Raw genomic sequence first — 19664 nt, 5'->3', positions numbered from 1 at the left:
CACTAAAGTCAGGATCATTCAGACCATGGTATTCCCGATCTCTATGTATGGATCTGAAAGTTGGGCAGTGAAAAAAGCGGGTAAGAGAAAAATCAGCTCATTTGAAATGTGGTGTTGGAGGAGAGCTTTGCGCATACCATGGACAGCGAAAAAGACAAATAATTGGGTGTTAGAACAAATTAAACCAGAACTATCACTAGAAGCTAAAATGATGAAACTGAAGTTATCCTACTTTGGACACATCATGAGAAGACATGATTCACTTGAAAAGACAATAATGTTGGGAAAAACAGAAGGGAGTGGAAAAAGAGGAAGGCCAAACAAGTATGGATTGATTCCATCAAGGAAGCCACAGACCTGAATTTACAAGATCTGAACAGGGTGGTTCACGACAGATGCTCTTGGAGGTCGCTGACTCATACGGTCGCCATAAGTCGTAATTGACTTGAAGGCACATAACAACAACAACAACATGACTGTTCAAAGTGGTATGATACAGTGCAGGCACGGTTTAGGTTGCTTCTGAAGGTGCTTCCACTGCCTCCCCCCCCCCCCGGTACACACCCCTGTAGAGAGACACTGGAACGAGCAAATGGGCTATAGTTGTTTAATTTACAAAGTTGGCAGATGAATCTATTGTCACAATACCTCTGCTCCAGTTAGACTCACCTCAGCAGGCTGATTTTCAGACCTCACAGAATTTAGGAGGTGGAGGCAGAGGGGGTGGGAAATGCATGATGGGACTGGGGACGATCACAACCCCTTAAAGCCACGCCGCCCCCTCCCATCCTTGCACTGGAAAGGCACCCGTGGGGAGACCCTCAATTCATCTGGCCAGCAGACCGAAGATCCCCCGCGTCCTAAAGAGCCATTCTACACCCTCCCCGCCCCCGCTGTGCGCCACCCCCTCACCCCCGTAAAGCAACCGTAGTTCTGGCCTGCAATGTCTATCCATTGCTCGGCCCCGTGAAAACTGGTCCTGGGTGCAACAGCCACGGGTGTCTCTTTGGTGTGGCCAGAGATGGTCAGGCAGCATCAGACAGCCATCTTGACTGTCAGAGAAAGTGGAAGGGGCAACCATTTGGGGGGCAGTGAGCGAGGATGTGCTGGTAAAAGGACACTCTGAAGGACACAATCTGTCCATGTGCTCCCCCCCCCGTGGAGATGCCAAAAAAATTTCACGATCAAAACAATGCCTTTGGCACGCCCCTCTAGATCAGCAAGTGTCAATGATAACGCCCAGCTCCCTCCAACAGGGGAAGGGGGGGTTTGCGGGTATCTCCCACCAAGTCCCTTGAAGCCAGCACCCCCAAGTTCTTGGCAAAGCAGCAACCCACAAAAAAATGGCCACTCTTTGGGCAAGGCAGGATGTTCCACCCAAGGGTGCAGGGGCCGGGAGTGAGACAGGGCCCAGGCAGAGGAGTCATCAGCCTCATAAGATCTGCTCAGTGCTAGATGCGGAAATGTCCAGCAGCCTCCAGGCAGCGTAAGGGTTGAGCTCGTCGGGGTCTCTGCAAAGGGCCCAAACGTACAGCATTCGTAGAACTTTCTCCTGGAAGGAGAGGGAACACAAGTCCAGCATTGGAGCCACTCGCTCACAAGGAGCGCTCCATGGTGCTTGAACGCCTAACCTGCTTTGCTTTTCCATTGTGCCAGAACGCAAGAGCCATGCTGGGTCAGGCCAGAGGCCCATCTAGACTGGCATACTGTCATCACAGTGGCCAACTGGATGCCCATTATGGGAAGCCCACAAGCAGGACTTGAGTGCAAGGGCAACTCTCCCCTCCTGTGGTTGGGAAGCATCCTGCCTCTGACTGAGGAGACAGAGCAGAGCCATCATGGTTAGCAGCCACTGGTAGCCTTATGTTATGGTTTGTAGGCCGCCTTTTCACCAAAAAGGCCCCCAAGGCAGCTTACACACAAATAGAAAACAGAAATGCAAAATACAAATAAAAACAACACAATTTACAAAACTTCAAGCCAACAACATCCAAGCATTTCTAAGCAGCAGCAGCAGCTACAAACCAAAAGCCCTCGTCTTCCTCACTCCAACCCAGGACCGGAAAGTGCATTGGCTGTCTTTTTCTGATTTATTTAATGCATTTTCAACATTTGTTTAAAAACAAATGAAAAGATTTCCACAGCAACAACACAAATTAAAATCAACCAGCTGGCCAGATACGAACCAGTTTAATTAACTGATTCAATGCCACGTAATGGGATTAGAAATCTTTCGGTAGCTGGCAGGCCTAGTCGCACACCTTCGTTCCTGGCCAGGGCAGGGGAGGACAGACCAAAAGAGAGACAATGAACGACAGAACTTGAAAAGCACCTAACAGGGATGGTGTGCAAGACATCATCCTGCACCCCCAAATCTCACAAGCGTCTGCAGTTTGGGGGACGTTTCACTTACCGGGTCTCCCTCAACGACTTCCCCTTTCTGGTTTTTAATCACCATGACTAACTGAGCTTGGAAAGTGATAATCAAGACGGGACCTTGCTCCATCATCTTGCCCATTGCGAGCTGGAAAATGGAGAGAAACTTCAAGTCACTAGTCCATAAGGCTAGGATTTTTATTTACTTATTTAGTGCCCATCAGGCAGTGGTTCTCAGTCTCCATACACACACACACACACACACGCACACGCCCCACTTAAAAATTGCTGATGGTCTTAGCAAGTCACTAGTCCATAAGGCTAGGATTTTCATTTATAGCCTATTAGGCAGTGGTTGCCAAACTCCACACACACACCACTTAAAAATTGCAGCTGGTCTGGGTGGACCACTTAACAATTTTTCTGCTTGTTGTAGCAACTGAAATGCACTGTGCTACGCCTTGGATGATTCTTAATTGCATCTTAACTGCATTACAATTATACAGAATGCACATTGCAATACAATGAAATACAACACAGGAAACGAAGGCAGCAATAAAAATGCAATTAAAAATCAGTATGAATATTTATCGCGGACATGCTAGCTGGGGGCAGGTGGGAGCGGTACTTCAGTAACGTCTGGAGAGCCGAAGATTCCCCACGCCTGCTTTAAAAAAACCAAAAACTCACCACCATCGCCCACGCCAAGTGATGTCCATTTGGCAAAAGCAGAGATTCAAAATGGATAAATTAACCAAATTAACCCTGAACAATCTACAGTTTCCAGGATTCTTGGGGGGACTGGATGACCTCCCAGATCCCTTCCAATTAACCACCAGAGGTTCCAATCCACACTGCTGAGGAGCCAAGAGAGGGAGAGCTACTTACGTCCACATTGTCAATGTCCAGAATTCTGGAGTGGAACTGAAGGGCCATCGCTTTGGCTTGCTGAATCGGGTGTGCCAGCTGGCTATAGGTCTGAAAGAAGACAACAACATAAGGGACCTTCGCATATTTAATCTGGCTTAAAGATGCAGCAAATTATTGGTAGGCAGGCAGTATCTTTTCTGCTGATTTCTCCCAAAAAGACACAGGTGTAGCGTTGGCTACAGAGGTCCTCAGAATCTTAGCTTTCATTTTGGGAAAAAGAAAATCAAGCTTCTAGCCCTTATGAGTGTGAAAATCTGTTTGAAACGCATGAGCAGCGTTGGTTGAAAATTTCAGCAGCCTGAATATGGTAAGAGAGGCTGGGGGGTAGGGGACCTTCAGTGTCCTACATCAGGAGAACTTTATAATTGCTTGTTATTCTCTGTGCTGTAAACTACCCTGAGGTCTCATGATGAAGGGTGGTAGGTAGGTAGGTAGGTAGGTAAGAAAGAAAGAAAGAAAGAAAGAAAGAAAGAAAGAAAGAAAGAAAGAAAGAAAGAAAGAAAGAAAGAAAGAAAGAAAGAAAGAAAGAGATGTCCACTAAGACCATCAGAAATTTTTATGAGTGGTCTGGGGGGGGGGGGGAGTTTGGGAACCACGGATCTATATTATAGTTTCTGGACAGCCACTGCCAGGCAGTGCAGGCAGCACTCATGAATGCAGGCAATGCTATGTAGGAACAGAAGCAGGTGCTTTATACTGAGTCAGACTCGCTGGTCCATCTAGCTCCGAACTGTCTACCAGCAGCTCCCCAGACTTTAGGCTCAGAGATCTCCCCCGGCGCTGCTTGGAGACGCCTTTGGGGACTGAACCTCGGACCCTCCAAGCACAAGGCAGGTGCTTGACCCACTGAGCCGCGGCACTTCCCGCCTCCTTCCCGTGACCGCTCTAAGGATATGGAAAGAGGGTGAGGAGACTTGCCAAAAACCTGCTCAATGGGTCAGAACTGGCTACTGGGGTGGTAGCGTGTCTACCGACGGCCAGGCACCCTCCCTCTCTGCTCCTGCTGGGGAACGATAAGAGGCAGCTGTGTACTTCACACTCGGCTTGGAGGCTCCCGGCAAACAAGAGAGTCTACCCCTGTGGCCTTCCAGATGTTGCTGGCCTCCAACTCCCAGGGGACAGAATGGCCAACAGCCAAGGGATGATGCGAGTGCTCATCCGGCAACATCTGGAAGGCCACGGGGCTGCCCAACAGTTTCACTGGCATTGGTTTACGGTCCCATTTGTCGGCGTCCCCTTCCTGTTATTTATTTATTTGTTAAATTTATATCCAGCCCTTCCTCCTAGGAGGAGCCAAACCCCGAAACCTAAAAGCCCTTTCAAGCATCTTAAGAACAAAAGACGTTAAAGCATTATCAAGGTGAAGCACCTTTAAAAACATATTATGTTTGCGACACTGATTTCAACAGAAAAGCTCAGCCTGCGCTCTTCTACTGCCAAACACTTTGGTGTTTCCCATACAAACGGCACGAGATTCACAGGCTTTCCAATACTCTCCCCCCCCAAAGGATCACAGCTGACAAATCAGGTTAGCGAGAGGGAGCCTGTTTCATTACCCAGTTTTTTAAAAAGGGTGACATCCTACAATGGGCTGCCTTCAAGTCGATCCCGACTTATGGCAACCCCATGAATAGGGTTTTCCATGGTAAGCGGTATTCAGAGGTGGTTTGCCATCGCCTTCCTCTGAGGCTGAGAGGCAGTGACTGGCCCAAGGTCACTCATGAGCTTCATGGCGCTGTGGGGATTCGAACCCTGGTCTCCCAGGTCGTAGTCCAACACTCTAACCACTACATCACACTGGCTCTCGACATCCTACAAACTTTGACATCCTACAAACTTCCCGTTAATTTCGATGGTAGGGCCGCACAATCTCCCCAATGTCAGAGTGGAAAGAGGGTCTTATGCACCCCACCGCTCACATGCCACCCCCAGCATGGCAGAGACTCACCGCTTCGTAACACCAGTCCTTGAGGATGTCGAGGTCCCCAGATATCATGGCCTAAAGAAAGAGGAGGAGAAGGGGGAGAGGGACATCACACACAAGGAATTATGGCAACAGAGGAAAAAGCAGGAGGATGATCTGGGCTCAGTCCCTCTGGAAGGAGGACTAAGTGCTCCGGGAAGATCACACCTCCCCTGTCCCAGGAAGGAAGCCACAGCCTGAACCTCAGGGCCACAGCTCAGTGGTAGAGCGCCTGCCTTGCGTGCAGAAGGCCCCGGGTTCCAATCCCCAATGGCCTCTCCAGGTAAGGCTGGGAATGTTCCCCACCTCAAGTCCTGGAAGCCAAGGCCAGCCAGAGTAGACGCTACTGAGCTAGACGGACCAAGCGTTTGAGACAACTTCCAATGTTCCTACATGGATTTAAATCCCTTCCAAAACTCCCCTCCCTGTTTATAGTGGTCTCTGCCCTCTAATTCCTTGCTACAAATCCTTTCCCTTCCTGTACATATTAAATCTGTTAGGCAACGTCAGAGCATTCACCTTAAATTTTTAATTTTTTACTGTACTCATAAGAATCATAGAATAGTAGAGTTGGAAGGGGCCTATAAGGCCATCAAGTCCAACCCCGTCAATGAAAGTCCCAAACTGCAGGAAACTGTAGATGCTTATGGGGGGGGCAGGGAGAAGGCAGCCAGCCTGTCGCATACGAATGTCCTTGCTGGATCAGGGCAAAGGGGGCCCATCTAGTCCAGCATCCTGTTCTCACAATGGCCAACCAGAAACCCATCGTGGGAAGCTCCAAAGCCGTGGAGGGCAAGAGCAACTCTCCCCTCTCGTGAATCCCAGCAACTGGCATTTGGAAGCATCCTGCCTCCAACTACGCAGGCAGAGCATAGCCACTGTGGCTAGTAGCCACTGGTCCCCTTATCTCCCTCCATGGATTTGTCCACTCTTTGAAAGCCATCTAAGTTGGTGGCCATGACTGCTTCCTGCGGGAGCGAACTCCATAGGCACACAGCGGGGCCTTGTTCCTCACTGCGCATTTCCCCAGCCTTGGAGGCCTCTCCCCGAGAGCTGCCAGCTGAGCCTCTCTGCTGTAGACCAACCACAGCCTTGCTGGGGCTGCACAAAGCTGGGCGGGATGGCTCAGGGGCGAGCGAAAGAGGCCATTCTCCGCATGGCCACCCCAAGGGGAGCCGTCTCCGCTTCCTGCTTGAGCAGGCGAGACGCCGCCATGCCCCAGTCACCTGCCTCTAAGATGTTGGGGATGATGTCCTCCTCGCACTGCCTGAGGAACCGGTCCTTGTCAAAGCTTGGGTCGACCCGGAGGATCTCCGTCAGGACCCCGGACATTTCCGTCTTGGAGAACAGCCCGCCTGTGGGAAAAAGTTACAGCCAACACATGTTGCTGCGAGAAGGGAATTGGGAGAGAAAGGAAGAAGAGGAAGTGGAAAAACTGGGGTGGGGGCTTCTGGAGGATCTGACTGGGAAAAGGCTTATTCCTGGGGCCAAAGGGATCAACAAAGAATAGTTTACAGACCCCCAAAAGTCTCAGCTTTCTCCCCATTTAATTTTTTTTAAAAAAAAGTGGTACTTGGGAGCAGACCCACTGAAGTTAAGAGGCATGACTAACTTACACGTCTGGAATTCTGTCCTCCAAACAGCACACAAAACAGACAGCCTCGTCTGTATCTGACTTTAAGCCAGGACTGGGGAACCCATTCCCCTCCAGATGTGGTTGGACTACAGCTCCCATCACCCCTGATCACTGATCACGCTGGCTGCCCAACAACAATCCAAGAGGCCACAAATTCACCATCCTCTAGACCAGTGGCTGCAAAACATTACACTATAAGCAACGAAGCCATAAAAACCCAGCTGAAAATCATAAGTACCTAGCGCAGCGCGCTACACTGAAATCTTGAGGTTTCCCCCCGCTTCTCTCTGTTGTGACCTTGGGCCAGCCACTCTCTCTCAGTCTAATCCAGATAGACCCAAGGTTGCAGAACCTCCCCGGTTCAAATCTCACCTCTGTCATGAATTCTCAGCCTCAGCTGTGCCTCCCCCACTATCGCACTTACCCCAAAACGCTACTACATACGGTAATAAATGTTGGGCTGGTGACCAGTAGGCATTACTGTCTCTAGTAGTTTTCCATGAAGCCTGCAAGTGTGAAGACGTAACTGTGGTTAAGGGGTGAGTTATGGCTATGCCAGTCTGGGAACGGACAGTGAAGGCCGTTGCTATGGTAGCCATCTGATAACAGCTGGGAAAGTTGTAACAGAGTCTATGTGAGTTGTAGTTCTTCTGAATTATGCCTCTGAGCTGAGAGGCTGTGTTTTGTGTTTATCTATGGAGAGAGATGTACCAGAAGGGGGGTGACTGAAGAATCTCTACATGTATTTACTCTTAAGCCTCTGGCCTTAATGTCTTAATAAAGACTCTCTAATGCTCTGAAGGATGTTTTCTTGCTCAACTTAACTCCAACGTAATGTATGCTGTTTCACACAACAACGCACACAAGCCAACAGTGGTAGCAGAGGATGGTTACGCTCCACAGCGCATTACACAGGAGTAAGTTGCTGGTCTGAACGGCAGACGGAGTTCCAGAGAGGGCAGTGTGATTGAACCAGACGGAGGTGAGCAACATGGCTGTAAACCTGTCTGGGGGAGGCTTGCCGATGGAACGACTTAATGAGAAGAATTTTGCCAGCTGGAAGCCGAGGATGAGGGCTTTGCTGATAAAAGAGGATTTATGGGACATTATAGATGGACCCACTCCGGCGGTACTGACTGCGGCTTGGACGCGTAGAGAGCAGAAGGCACAGGCTTTTATACTTCTGGCTCTATCTGACTCTCAACTGCTACACGTGAGAGATGTTACAAACGCCAAGGAGATGTGGGACCGGTTGGAAGGCATTCATGTGCAACAGACCACGGGGTCTAGATTGTGTTTGGCACGGAAGCTTTATCAAATGCGCTTCACGGGTGAGTGCGACATGAGTGAGCATCTCACGGAATTCAGACGCCTGTTTGCTGAGTTGACAGACCGAGGCGTCGAACACTCTGAATTTCAGAAGACCTATCTGATCCTGGCTTCACTTGATGGGACCTGGAATAATATGGTCATGGCTTTCGAAGCCATGCCTGACGGAGGTTTGAACGTTGCGTTTATTGAGGAAAAACTGACCCAAGAATGGCAGCGGAGACAGGAGGCGAAAAGAGCCGAGTCGATGGAGGCTGTCAGGAAGCAAGAGGTGAAAAATGCCGTGCCGAAGGATAATAAACAGGAGCAGCAGCAGAGGCTGAAGGCTTGTTTTGTGTGCGGAGATCGTCGACATCTCCAGCGGGATTGCCCAGTCAAGCGAAACTCCAGGGACGGAGGCTTGAAGCAAGGCAGTGTGAACTTTGTTTGTAAACAGAACTCTCAAGATTTACGACCTGTGAACTGGTTGCTCGATAGCGGAGCAAGCCATATACTAATTAAAGACAGGAGCCTGTTTTACACGTCTACAAATGAGCAGGACTTTGTTTTACTTGCTGATGGATCACGGAAATCTGTGCAAGCTAAAGGTCTGATTAAATTTGACAAGCTTGGAATTATGACAAACTGTTTGTTTGTTCCGGATTTGGCTCATAATATTTTATCAGTGGGCAAACTGGTAAGTTGTAATTATTCCATTTTGTTCCACAAAGACCAATGTTTTATAATGAGGGGGGATGAAGTGTGCATGCAGGGAAGCCTTAATGATGCACAGTTTGTGACAAAGAGCAGTCAAGCAGGGTGTGCTGTGTTAAACGCTGAGGCACAGGTACATCAGGGCTGCGTCCATGAATGGCATCAAAGGCTGGGGCATGCAAACCTTGACACGATAAGGAAAACCCCTTTGCACAGTGAAGACATGCGTTTGAAAGATTGCGGGCAGATAATGGATTGTGATTCTTGTAATCAAGCTAAAATGACTATTGCACCAATAAACCGGGAGGCTGAGAGAACCACAACAGCTCCCTACCAGCTAGTACATGTTGATTTAGCAGGGCCAATAAATGCTTCACGAGGAGGTGCGAAATTCTTCATGGTACTGGTAGATGATTTTTCAAGATTTTGTCATGTTTTTCTGTTGAAGCATAAAAGTGAAGCTGAGCAGAAGCTGAAACTGTTCATTAAGAGAATCGAAACTCAACACTTGGTCACAGTGGGGGCTTTACGCTCAGACCAAGGTGGGGAATTTACGAGTAAAGCATTGAGTGACTTTCTGGAGAGTAAGGGAATAAACCAGAATTTCACTGCTCCACACAGCCCGTTTTCCAATAGAACTGCTGAGAGAAAAAATAGGGTGTTTGGGGAAGCAATGAGAGCCATGCTGCTGGATTGCAGTTTAGGGAATTCTTTCTGGGCAGAAGCAATTCTTTATGCGAATTACATTCACAACAGGGTGTTACACAGTGCACTTGGAATGTCTCCTTATGAGAAACTTACTGGCAGAAAGCCTAGAATACAACACATTCAAAAATTCGGGGCAAGGTGCTGGATCCACATTCCACAGGGAAAAAGGAGGGGCAAGCTTGCGCCCAGAGCACAGCAAGGTTTTGTTTTGGGATTTCAGAATGCATATTTCAGAGTTTGGTGTCCAGAAACACAGCGGTTAATTCTGAGCAGAAGCATTAAAGTCTCAGAAAAGCCTTGGGATCAAAGGCAGACAGTCCTCCTTACAGGAACAAATGACACACAAACACAAACACGAACACCATCACAGAAATTTCAGCCAGATGTTGACATTAAAGTGGAAGGTACACAAATTCCTCTCAGAGATGTTTTGAATGAGCTCATTTCTGGAAAACGCAGATCAAAGAAACGAAAAGCAGAGGAAATGGAAGCTCCTGCGCAGGTTGTGCCAAGTACAAGCACAAATGGGGGGGCAGAGAGAGCCGAGGCTCTGGTTCCTTTAAGACGCTCCACAAGAGCGAATTTAGGCAAACCGCCTGACAGATTTACTGTGGGATTAATAACAAGTCCTGGAATGAATAAGCTTGTAGAAATGGATCCTGAAACACTTTACTTGACATGTGTTGAACCAAAGTTTGATTGAGTTTCTGAAATGTACTGCTATGTACTCAGATATACTTTTGAACTGTACTGAACTGAAAATGCAATGTACTGAAATGTATTGCAAGAGGTATTGTAGAAATGTATGACTGTATGACTATGTATTATGGAGATGTATTTCATGTGTATTTTGCAGTCTTAATGGAAAAAAGGGAAGCTGTTGGGCTGGTGACCAGTAGGCATTACTGTCTCTAGTAGTTTTCCATGAAGCCTGCAAGTTTGAAGACGTAACTGTGGTTAAGGGGTGAGTTATGGCTATGCCAGTCTGGGAACGGACAGTGAAGGTCGTTGCTATGGTAGCCATCTGATAACAGCTGGGAAAGTTGTAACAGAGTCTATGTGAGTTGTAGTTCTTCTGAATTATGCCTCTGAGCTGAGAGGCTGTGTTTTGTGTTCATCTATGGAGAGAGATGTACCAGAAGGGGGGTGAGAAGAATCTCTACATGTATTTACTCTTAAGCCTCTGGCCTTAATGTCTTAATAAAGACTCTCTAATGCTCTGAAGGATGTTTTCTTGCTCAACTTAACTCCAACGTAATGTATGCTGTTTCACACAACAACGCACACAAGCCAACAATAACAATCTAAGCAGCCTGACAGGACTGCTGTTGTAAATAAGATGTCAACAATATAACGCCCCTGAAGCACTTTGGGACACACTGTTATGATTCTTCTCGCAGTGGGGAATTTTCATACCGGTATGCGCAGCCCTGGATGAAGAATGCGAGTACTCAGGGTAAAGACTCACCTATGAAGTCTGTCACTTTGTCCGTCACGGCGCGCGAGGCCCGGATGATGGCGTTGTCACTCTCGTCATATTTCATCTTCATTTCAAAGAACCCTGGCAAAGCGGAGGAAGGGGAATCAGCGATGGCCTCATCCCCAACCACACACACACAAATATCCACTTTGTACGGCCCACAGGTTTAATTAGCCCACAAGGCCTTTCCATTTGACTGCCAGACCATTTTGGCTAAGCCAAGTCCACACTGACCTTGTGTTTGACGTCCCTTTAACTTCACATTTATTTGGGGCATTTTTGTACCCCTGGCTCTTCAGTCAAAACAAGCCAGTTCCCTGCTTTCAAGCTTACAATAAATAAATAAAAATTATGATGGCTATGCTCAGCCCCCACAGCCAGAGGCAGAATGCTTCTGTATGCAAGCTGCTGGAAGCTGCAGGAGGAGAGTGTTGCTCTTGTGCTCGTGCCCTGTTTTTGGGCTTCCCATACTGGGCATCTGGTTGGCCACTGTGAGGACAGGATGCTGGACTAGGTGGGCCACTGGCCTGATCTAGCAGAGCGCTTATGTTCTGGTGCAGTGGAGGAGCTAATGGGGCAAAGGAGGGTACAGTAGTTGGTTCAGCACCATGGATAGCTCCTCGGGAGCAAGCAGCTCCAGTATTGGACTAGATGGGCCTTTAGCCTGACCCCGCAGGGAAATTCTGATGTTCTTACAAGGGTGCCACTTACGGTTGAAAACCACGTTGTTGTCCTTGAACTCTTTCCACTGTTGGTACCATTTGGAGTCCTTGTGGAGCACAATGCCAACTGCCTCCCTGGAAGAAGAGGAAGAATCAGAAGGGGAGAGACACTGCAGCCTCCCTCTGGCACAAAACTCTTGGCCGGGCTCAGTATTATTTATTTATCTCATTGCATTTGTATACCGCCCCATAGCCGAAGCTCTCCGGGCAGTTTACAACAATTAAAAACAAATATACAAATTTAAAAACACATTTTTAAAAAGCAATTTAAAAACCAGTCACTGCTTCAGCAATCCAACAGTGAGGCGCACAGACATAAGAAGCTGCCTTCAACTGAGCGAAGCAACCCTATTCTTTATTAGGGAAGGGGCAGAGCATCTGTCTTGCATGCAGAATGTCCCAGGTTCAATCCCCAGTGGCATCTCCAGGGAGGAATAGGAGAGAATCCTGCCCGAAACCTCAGAGAGCCGCTGCCAGTCCGTGTAGACCAGGGGTTCCCAAACTGTGGCCCACAGACCACCAGAGGTCCACGGTACGTCTATGGAGAACGCTTACCCTTTGAATTCTATGGAATTCATACTGTAATACGGTCACGTGCTGTATATATAAGACATAAAAGCAGCCCTAAAAAATACAATTAAACACCATGCAGCATACAGCACATTTACAACTGCCAACAACTGGCAGAAAGATCATTAAGTGGTCCACCAAGACCCTCGGCAATTTTCGAGTGGTCCGTGGTGGACACAAGGTTTGGGAATCACTGCGGTCGGCTAACGGGCAGCAGTGATAACGGAGGAAATCTCAGAAACATCCCCTCATAGCTATCCTAGGGAACTGCTTGTCCCCCCCACCCCGGGCCTGAATTTGGGCTCCATCAACCCACCCTGAACACTGCCCCCTCCCCTCTAGCTTCCGCTACAAGCTGTTGGGCTTCTGCTTCCAAGACGGCAACTGGCACCCCCTCATGGCTTGCCTGACACGTACTCGTTGGCTTCAAAGATCCTCTCTTCTTTGAGCCTCTCCCCGGCAAATTCTGTCCGCTTCCGGAGCCTCTCTGGCCGCTTGTAAGGCCCTGTCTGGCCCAGGACGCTCTCGTCAATCTCTTTCTTGACTGTCTCCACACCCTGGAAGAGAAAGAGCCGGTTAGAGCAGAGCGGAGAGGAGATCAGGGCCAAATTTGCTCTGTACATTTATTCAACTATTATTCCACTTTAAACAGTTGCAGCTTCCCCCAAAGGATCCTGGGAAGGATAGTTTGTGAAGGGCGCTGAGAGTAGTCAGGAGACTCCCTATTTCCCTCACAGAGCTGCAAGAGTGGTTTAATAGTCAGTCCCTGTTCCCTGGGAATTGTAGCTCTGCGGGGGGAATTGGGGGGTCTCCTAACAACTCTCAGCACCCTTCACAAACTACAGTTCCCAGGATTCTTTGGGGGAAGATGCCATGGCTGTTTAAAGTGGAATCATAGCAGAATAAAAGCATGGTGTGGATGTGGCCTAAATGCGACTTCCTCTAGCTACAGGTGCTTACTTGGGAAATGGCCTTGAAGGCTGACGTCCGGCCCAGCTTCTCTCCTCCTTTGGAGACTGTTTCTGCTGACTGCTTCGCTGTTTTGGCAGCTTCTTCCACACCTTCCTTTATCTTCCGGCCGATCTCGCTCTTGCTGACCTCATCCAGGCTCTGCAACAGAAAAAGGACGCTCAAAAGCTGCCCCAGGTTTCAAAAGGGAAGCGTCACAAGCATGCCTGGGAAGGCCAAGGCCAGCTCCCTGAAACTGTGATTTTGTCTACATAGGGTCCTGAGGGCTGTTAGGAGACCCCTCCTCCCCTCACAGAGCTGCAATTCTCAGAGTGGTTCAACAGTCAGTCCCTCAAATGACTGTGAGGGGAATTGGGGTCTCCTGACAACTCTCAGCACCCTTCACAAACTACCCTTCCCAGGATTCTTTGCAGGGATCCATGACGGTTTGAAGTAGAATAATAGTGGAATAAATGTATGGTGTGAGGGTGGCCCTTATCAAATGTGTCCTGTTTGGGAGAAGGGAGAGGAATGGAACAGAGATCTGAGAAAAGGGCATAGCTGGTTGGCCGGCTGGCCGGCATCCTGAACAGGGTTACCCCATAACGACGTAAGAAGAGCCTGCTGGATCAGGCCAGTGGTCCACCTAGTTCAACACCCGGTTCCCACAGTGGCCAACTGGATGCCCATTATGGGAAGCCGACAAGCAGGACCTGGGTGCAACAGCAACTCTCCCCTCCTGAGGTTTCCAGCAACTGGCATTCGGAAGCATGTCACCTCTGAGCATGGAGGCAAAGCGCAGCCTTCATGGCTAGTAGCCACTGATAGCCTTCTCCTCTTCCATGCATTTATCTCATCGTCTTTTAAAGCCCTCCAAGCTTGTGGCCATCGCTGCCTCCTGTGGGAGTGAATTCCATAGTTTAACTCTGCGCTGCGTGAAGAAATCCTTCCTTCTGTCTGTCCTGAATCTCCCAATGTTCCTCTTCATCGGATGTCTACGAGTTCTTCTCCACACTGCAACATTTCATTGCGGGCCTCCCTTGCATTTGGTCATTCCAACCTCCCCTTTTAAGCTCTTTTAGACACTTGTCCGAAATCTCCAGGGCAGGGAGAGTCAGAATCATAAAGTGAAACTGGGAAATTACTGCCTGGATTTGGCAAAGTCTGACTCAAGAGTAGACCCACTGAAATGAATGGATCTAAGTTAGCCGTGTCCATATCGTACGCACACATGACCTACCTCTTTGACCGTGCCGGTGATTTCTCCAAACTTCTTTTTAAGGACTTCAGAGGTCTTTGCCGTCTCGGACTCTATGGTTTTCTGCGGGGGGGAGAAAAAAGGGTCAAGAGAAGCAGATGGAAACTCTCACCCAGAGAAAGGCTGCCCACCACCTGAGGGAAGCCAACTTACGTATTTCCGCCTTGCTTCTTGCAAGGCCTCTGACTCTTCCAGCTTCTTCGCTTCGTCTCGGAACTTTTTAATACTCTCCTTCATATCTTTGTTTTTTGCCAGCTCCTGTTTAATATTCTCTACAAAGCCAGATATAAAACCTTTTCGGCCTCCAGAAGAATAACACCTAGCCTAAAAAGAACCAGTTAGTGAATAATTTATTTTGATCAAAGATCAGTACATAAAAAAGTGTGAGTACACAAGATCATATTAAAGTACATAAAACCGTAAGTAAGCAAAAAGCACAAAATTTAAAATGTATCAAATTTCCTATGTAAGGTCATTTATCATTGTTTTCTGACACGCGATAGCAGCAGCACGGAAACTAGCCACTCTTACTATAATCTGTGTCTGCCAATAAGTGCTAGCTTAGGAAGAGAAGGGTCGGCGTACTGCGTTTGGTGCCCTAACAGAAAGCAATCCTGTCTCCGCTGCACCAGCTGGGCACCCGCCTGTTTGTCTGGGGTCAAGGAGGAACTGTGATGCACGCCTTGGAGCCCAGGTCTCAGCATCTCCACGTAGGGCTGGGAAAGAACCCTAGAGAGCTGCTTGCAGCCAGAAAATACTGAGAGAGATGGATCCTTTGCTGCCTCTATTGCGTCGGCAGCATGCTGTCCCAGGAGGTTGTTCCAAGTGGTCCGAAGCCTGGTCGGTCCAGTTGCTCAGGAACCTATGGAGCACTCTAAAGCCTCCTGCGACACATCTGTGAAACACTTTGCTGATAAAACCGAACGCCTGAAGAGGCTTCCGGACGCCGTGGCTACAGATAGTGGGCCAGAGTCGGCCAGTTGCATTCCGGTCTGCTGGGATTGGTTTCAGCCTCTTCCCTCTGAGGAAGTGGACAAGGTGTTCTCTACTGTGAAACCAACCACTTGTTTACTTGATCCTTGCCCTTCGTGGCTCATCATGAGTTGCAGGGAGAGGCTGGGCGAAGGGATCAGGGCAGTGGTAAATGCGTCCTTAGAAGAAGGTGCAATGCCATCAGCCCTCAAGGAGGCAGTGATAAAGCCCATCCTAAAAAAGTCCTCCTTGGATCCCCAAGAATTGAACAACTTCTGTCCAGTCTCTAATTTACCATTCTTGGGCAAGGTGATTGAGCGAGTGGTGGCCAATCAGTTACAGACACACTTGGATGAAGCAGATTATTTAGATCCTTTCCAATCGGGCTTCAGGACTGGACACGGAACTGAAACAGCCTTGGTCGCTCTGGTGGATGATATGAGGAGGGCATTGGATAGGGGAGAACATACATTCCTTGTCCTCCCCGATCTCTCAGCGGCTTTCGATACCGTCGACCACGGTATCCTTTTAAACCGCCTGGAGGGATTGGGAATAGGGGGCACTGTTTTACGGTGGTTCCATTCCTATCTCTCCGGCAGGTGTCAACGGGGAGCATTGGGGGAGAAGGTTTCAGACCCTTGGCCTCTCAATTGTGGAGTGCCACAGGGTTCTATCCTCTCCCCCATGCTATTCAACATCTATATGAAACCGCTTGGAGCTATCATCAGGAGTTTTGGGCTGCAGTGTCACCAATATGCGGATGACACTCAGCTCTATCTCTCATTTAAGTCCTCACCAGAGGCGGCTGTGAATACCTTGTCCAAATGCTTGGAGTCCATAAGTGGATGGATGGGAGAGAACAGGCTGAGGCTGAACCCCGACAAGACCGAGGTGTTGCTTGTGGGTGATAAGAGAAGGCTGGGAGATTTAGACTTGGTACTTAACGGGGTGAGATTACCCCTGAAAGACCAGGTCCGTAGCCTAGGGGTCATTCTTGACTCCCAGCTGTCCATGGAGGCTCAGGTTTCGGCAGTGAGCTGGGCAGCTTGGTATCAATTACATCTGATACAAAGGCTACGACCCTTCCTTCCTGTACACCTGCTCCCACGAGTGATACATGCCCTGGTCTCCTCTCGCTTAGACTACTGTAATGCGCTCTATGTGGGGTTACCCTTGAAAATGGTCCGGAAATTGCAGCTGGTACAAAATGCGGGGGCACTCTTGATAAAGCAGAGCCGTCGCCGGGATCATATCACCCCAGTGTTGATCGATCTACACTGGTTACCAGTTGTTTACCGGGCCCAATTCAAGGTGTTGGTATTGACCTTTAAAACCCTATACAGTTTCGGCCCAGTTTACTTGAAGGACTGCCTCCAGTATCACCAATTATGCCGCCTAACGAGATCAGCCTCACAAGACCTTCTCTCGGTCCCACCGGTGAAAACAGCTAGACTGGTGCGGACCAGAGAGAGGGCATTCTCGATCGTGGCCCCCACCCTCTGGAACTCGCTTCCTTTTGACCTCCATCATACCCCCTCCCTGATGGGTTTTCGCCGAGCCGTAAAGACCTGGCTATTCAGGCAGGCCTATGGGATTTCTGAGGGGGATTAGTTTTTATGGTATTACTGATGGTTTTAGTTGAATTGATGTTAATATTGTGCTTTTGCTGATTATGTATTATTTTATATTGTACTGAATTGTTGTACTGGATTGTTGTACGTCGCCCAGAGTGTCCGTTTACTCAGACAGATGGGCGACTAATAAATAAAATTTATATATATTATATCCCTAAGAAGAGCCCTGCAGGGTCAGACCAAAGGCCTATCTAGCCCAGCAACCTGTTCCCTGCTGTGGTCAACCAGGTACGGCAACGGGAAGCTTGCAAGCAGAACATCAGTGCAACAGCCTTATCTTGCAGCTCTTCCACAGCACGCTATGCGCTCTGCCCCCTCCCCTCAAAGAGACTTCTCTTCTAAAGATGGCGCAATCACACTCTGGGGGCGCTGGGTAAGGGGAAGCAAGGGGCAAGGGAGAGAGACTCATGTTTTCCAAGTGCTGCACTCAAAGATAAAAAGCCAGGACCTGCCCACAGAGTTATAACAAAGAGGGAAGAGGAAAGCAAGCATATGGCCAATGCAGGGGGCCTGGCTAGTCTTCCCCTTGCAGCGACGTTCTCTCTGGGTGGATGGAATGCAACCTCCCCAGTGGCTCTAGGTCCCTTGGCTGGCAGCAGAGGCCAGAGTTTGCCCCCTTTCAGCTCAGCAGCCCTAAGGCAACTTCCTGCTCCAAACTCTTAAGACACGCAGCACCAACCCTTTCATTTTTTTTTTGAGGGGGGAGGAGGATTCCTCCTTCCCAGTCCTGCAAGACCTTGCTCTGCAATGCCCAACTCACAGCAACCGTTTCGCTCTGATTATATTCAATAAAGGTTTCATTTGCAAAACGTACCTGGTAGAGCTCTAACACAGGTCTGCCCATTCGATATGTAAGGAAAGCGTGCTGTATGGGTCCTGTACTGCGCCCGGGTACCAGCCGTACGTTTAAAAGACATTTCTAGGATTAGAAAGGCAAGATGTTGTCGTTTAACAGTGCAACTCCCCCTCCTTCACTTGCAAGGCCACCTTGTTGAGGGATGGATAGCAGAGAAGTCACTGGAACAGACACTCAAAAGTGGCTTAATGCTCAGTTGCCTCCAAGCCACACTATAATAATTTTCCCCCACAAAAGTAATCTACCACGTGAGGTACCAGTAGGTAGTTTTTAAATAATGTCAATTAAACGTCAACTTTTTAAAATAAAGGAGCCCTGGAAGATTAACTAAATTAATAATAATAATAAAGAAGCAAAAGAAAAAGAGATGCTGGAACTGAATTTGTCTGTCCCTTCGATTGATGGAGGGGGAATCCTCTCATGTAGGATGGGGAGGTTAAAAAAAAGGCACTCTGTACATGTTTAGCATGTATTTTAAAATACATAAAGAACTATATCATAAAAATAAACAGAAATTATTCAGTGAAAAGACTGGAAGGCACTCTGCACATGCTCAGTGGCATCCTCCTTTATTACAAAGCCAGAGTTAAAATTTTCAATGGAAAGAAAAAGAGGGGAGCACTCTGCATATGTTCAGTGGTGCCCTCTCCTTTGTTATGGGGCTTAGGCAAAATTATTCGGTGGAAAGAGAATGGGAAGCAATCCATACGTTATCATTATCACTCATTTTTATTTGGTTATGGGGGCCAGAAGCAAACCACTTAGTAAAAAGATAGGAATTCTGCACATGCTTAGCAGCACCATCTTCCTTATAAGGGCCCGAGTCACACCACTCAGTGCAAAGCACGTGTTCAGAGCCACACACTTCTTTTGCGACCTGGCTTGAATAAAGTTATTAGGTGGGAAGAAAGAGACACACAGAGAGGGAGGGAGGAAGCAGCACTCTCCACATGCACATGCTCTCCTTCGTTATCGGGGGCGGTGCTGAGTCATACCATTCAATTTAAAGAAAGGAGGGCCCTCTGCACGTGCTCAGGGGCACACTCTCGAATCAAATTATTAGGTGAGAAGAAAAAGGGAGGGAGCACTCTACACATGTACAGAGGGCACCATCCAGGGGGCCACAGCACAGGGAAGTGTGTCGGGGGCTGAACCGACTTCGCAAAACACACACACACCACCCTCACTCCCCCCTTACCCGGCACCCCCACAGCGTGGCCGCCGCCATTTTCCAAAGGAAGCCTCTTTGGGGGAAGGAGGGAGAGAGCACGGAGCGCACAGCGTGACCTTTCCGGCGGCGCCTTCCGATGATGTCAGAAGAAAAGAGGAAGGGCCTGTTACGCTAGACGTCGAGGGGAGGCGGTGCCAAACACCAGACACGTCACACGCACACATCCCCGCCCTCCTGGTCGCCACGGCAACGGCGTTCCCGTTAACAACAGTTAGCCTCATCATCCGGGTTATTGTGGAAACCGGAATAATATCTCTTTGCGGGGTGGAGTGGGGGGCGAACGGCAATTAAGGAAAATAAAAGTATATTTTTTCATGAGTAAGCAGTGTTCCTTTTATTCTCTCTTACCCACACCCAC

At 48.7% G+C, this 19664-nt stretch overlaps 1 protein-coding gene across 1 annotated transcript; it reads right to left on the bottom strand.

Annotated features, from left to right (window-relative positions):
- Positions 1–599: 599 nt before the first annotated feature.
- TIMM44 (translocase of inner mitochondrial membrane 44) lies at positions 600–19407 on the bottom strand. The gene is made up of 13 exons (XM_061600509.1): positions 19274–19407; positions 18034–18138; positions 14767–14937; positions 14596–14676; positions 13368–13517; positions 12825–12964; positions 11827–11912; positions 11104–11196; positions 6500–6624; positions 5255–5305; positions 3265–3354; positions 2414–2524; positions 600–1552 (listed from the first exon to the last, which is right to left on the bottom strand). Exons 1-13 carry the CDS (start codon positions 19301–19303, stop codon positions 1433–1435), a joined length of 1353 nt encoding a protein of 450 aa, XP_061456493.1. The 5' UTR covers positions 19304–19407; the 3' UTR covers positions 600–1432.
- Positions 19408–19664: the final 257 nt, after the last annotated feature.

This window comes from Rhineura floridana, chromosome 18, assembly GCF_030035675.1.
Source record: "Rhineura floridana isolate rRhiFlo1 chromosome 18, rRhiFlo1.hap2, whole genome shotgun sequence".
Lineage (NCBI taxonomy): Eukaryota > Metazoa > Chordata > Lepidosauria > Squamata > Rhineuridae > Rhineura > Rhineura floridana.
This window is presented reverse-complemented; position numbering and strand designations above follow the sequence as displayed.

Coding starts and splice junctions, on each gene's coding strand:
- TIMM44 (XM_061600509.1), bottom strand. CDS start 19,303: ATGGCGGCGGCCACGCTGTGGGGGTGCCGG. Junction 13,518..14,595: donor TCACCGGCACGGTCAAAGAG/GTAGGTCATGTG, acceptor TTTCTGTTGCAG/AGCCTGGATGAGGTCAGCAA. Junction 11,913..12,824: donor AGGATCTTTGAAGCCAACGA/GTACGTGTCAGG, acceptor CTCTTCTTCCAG/GGAGGCAGTTGGCATTGTGC.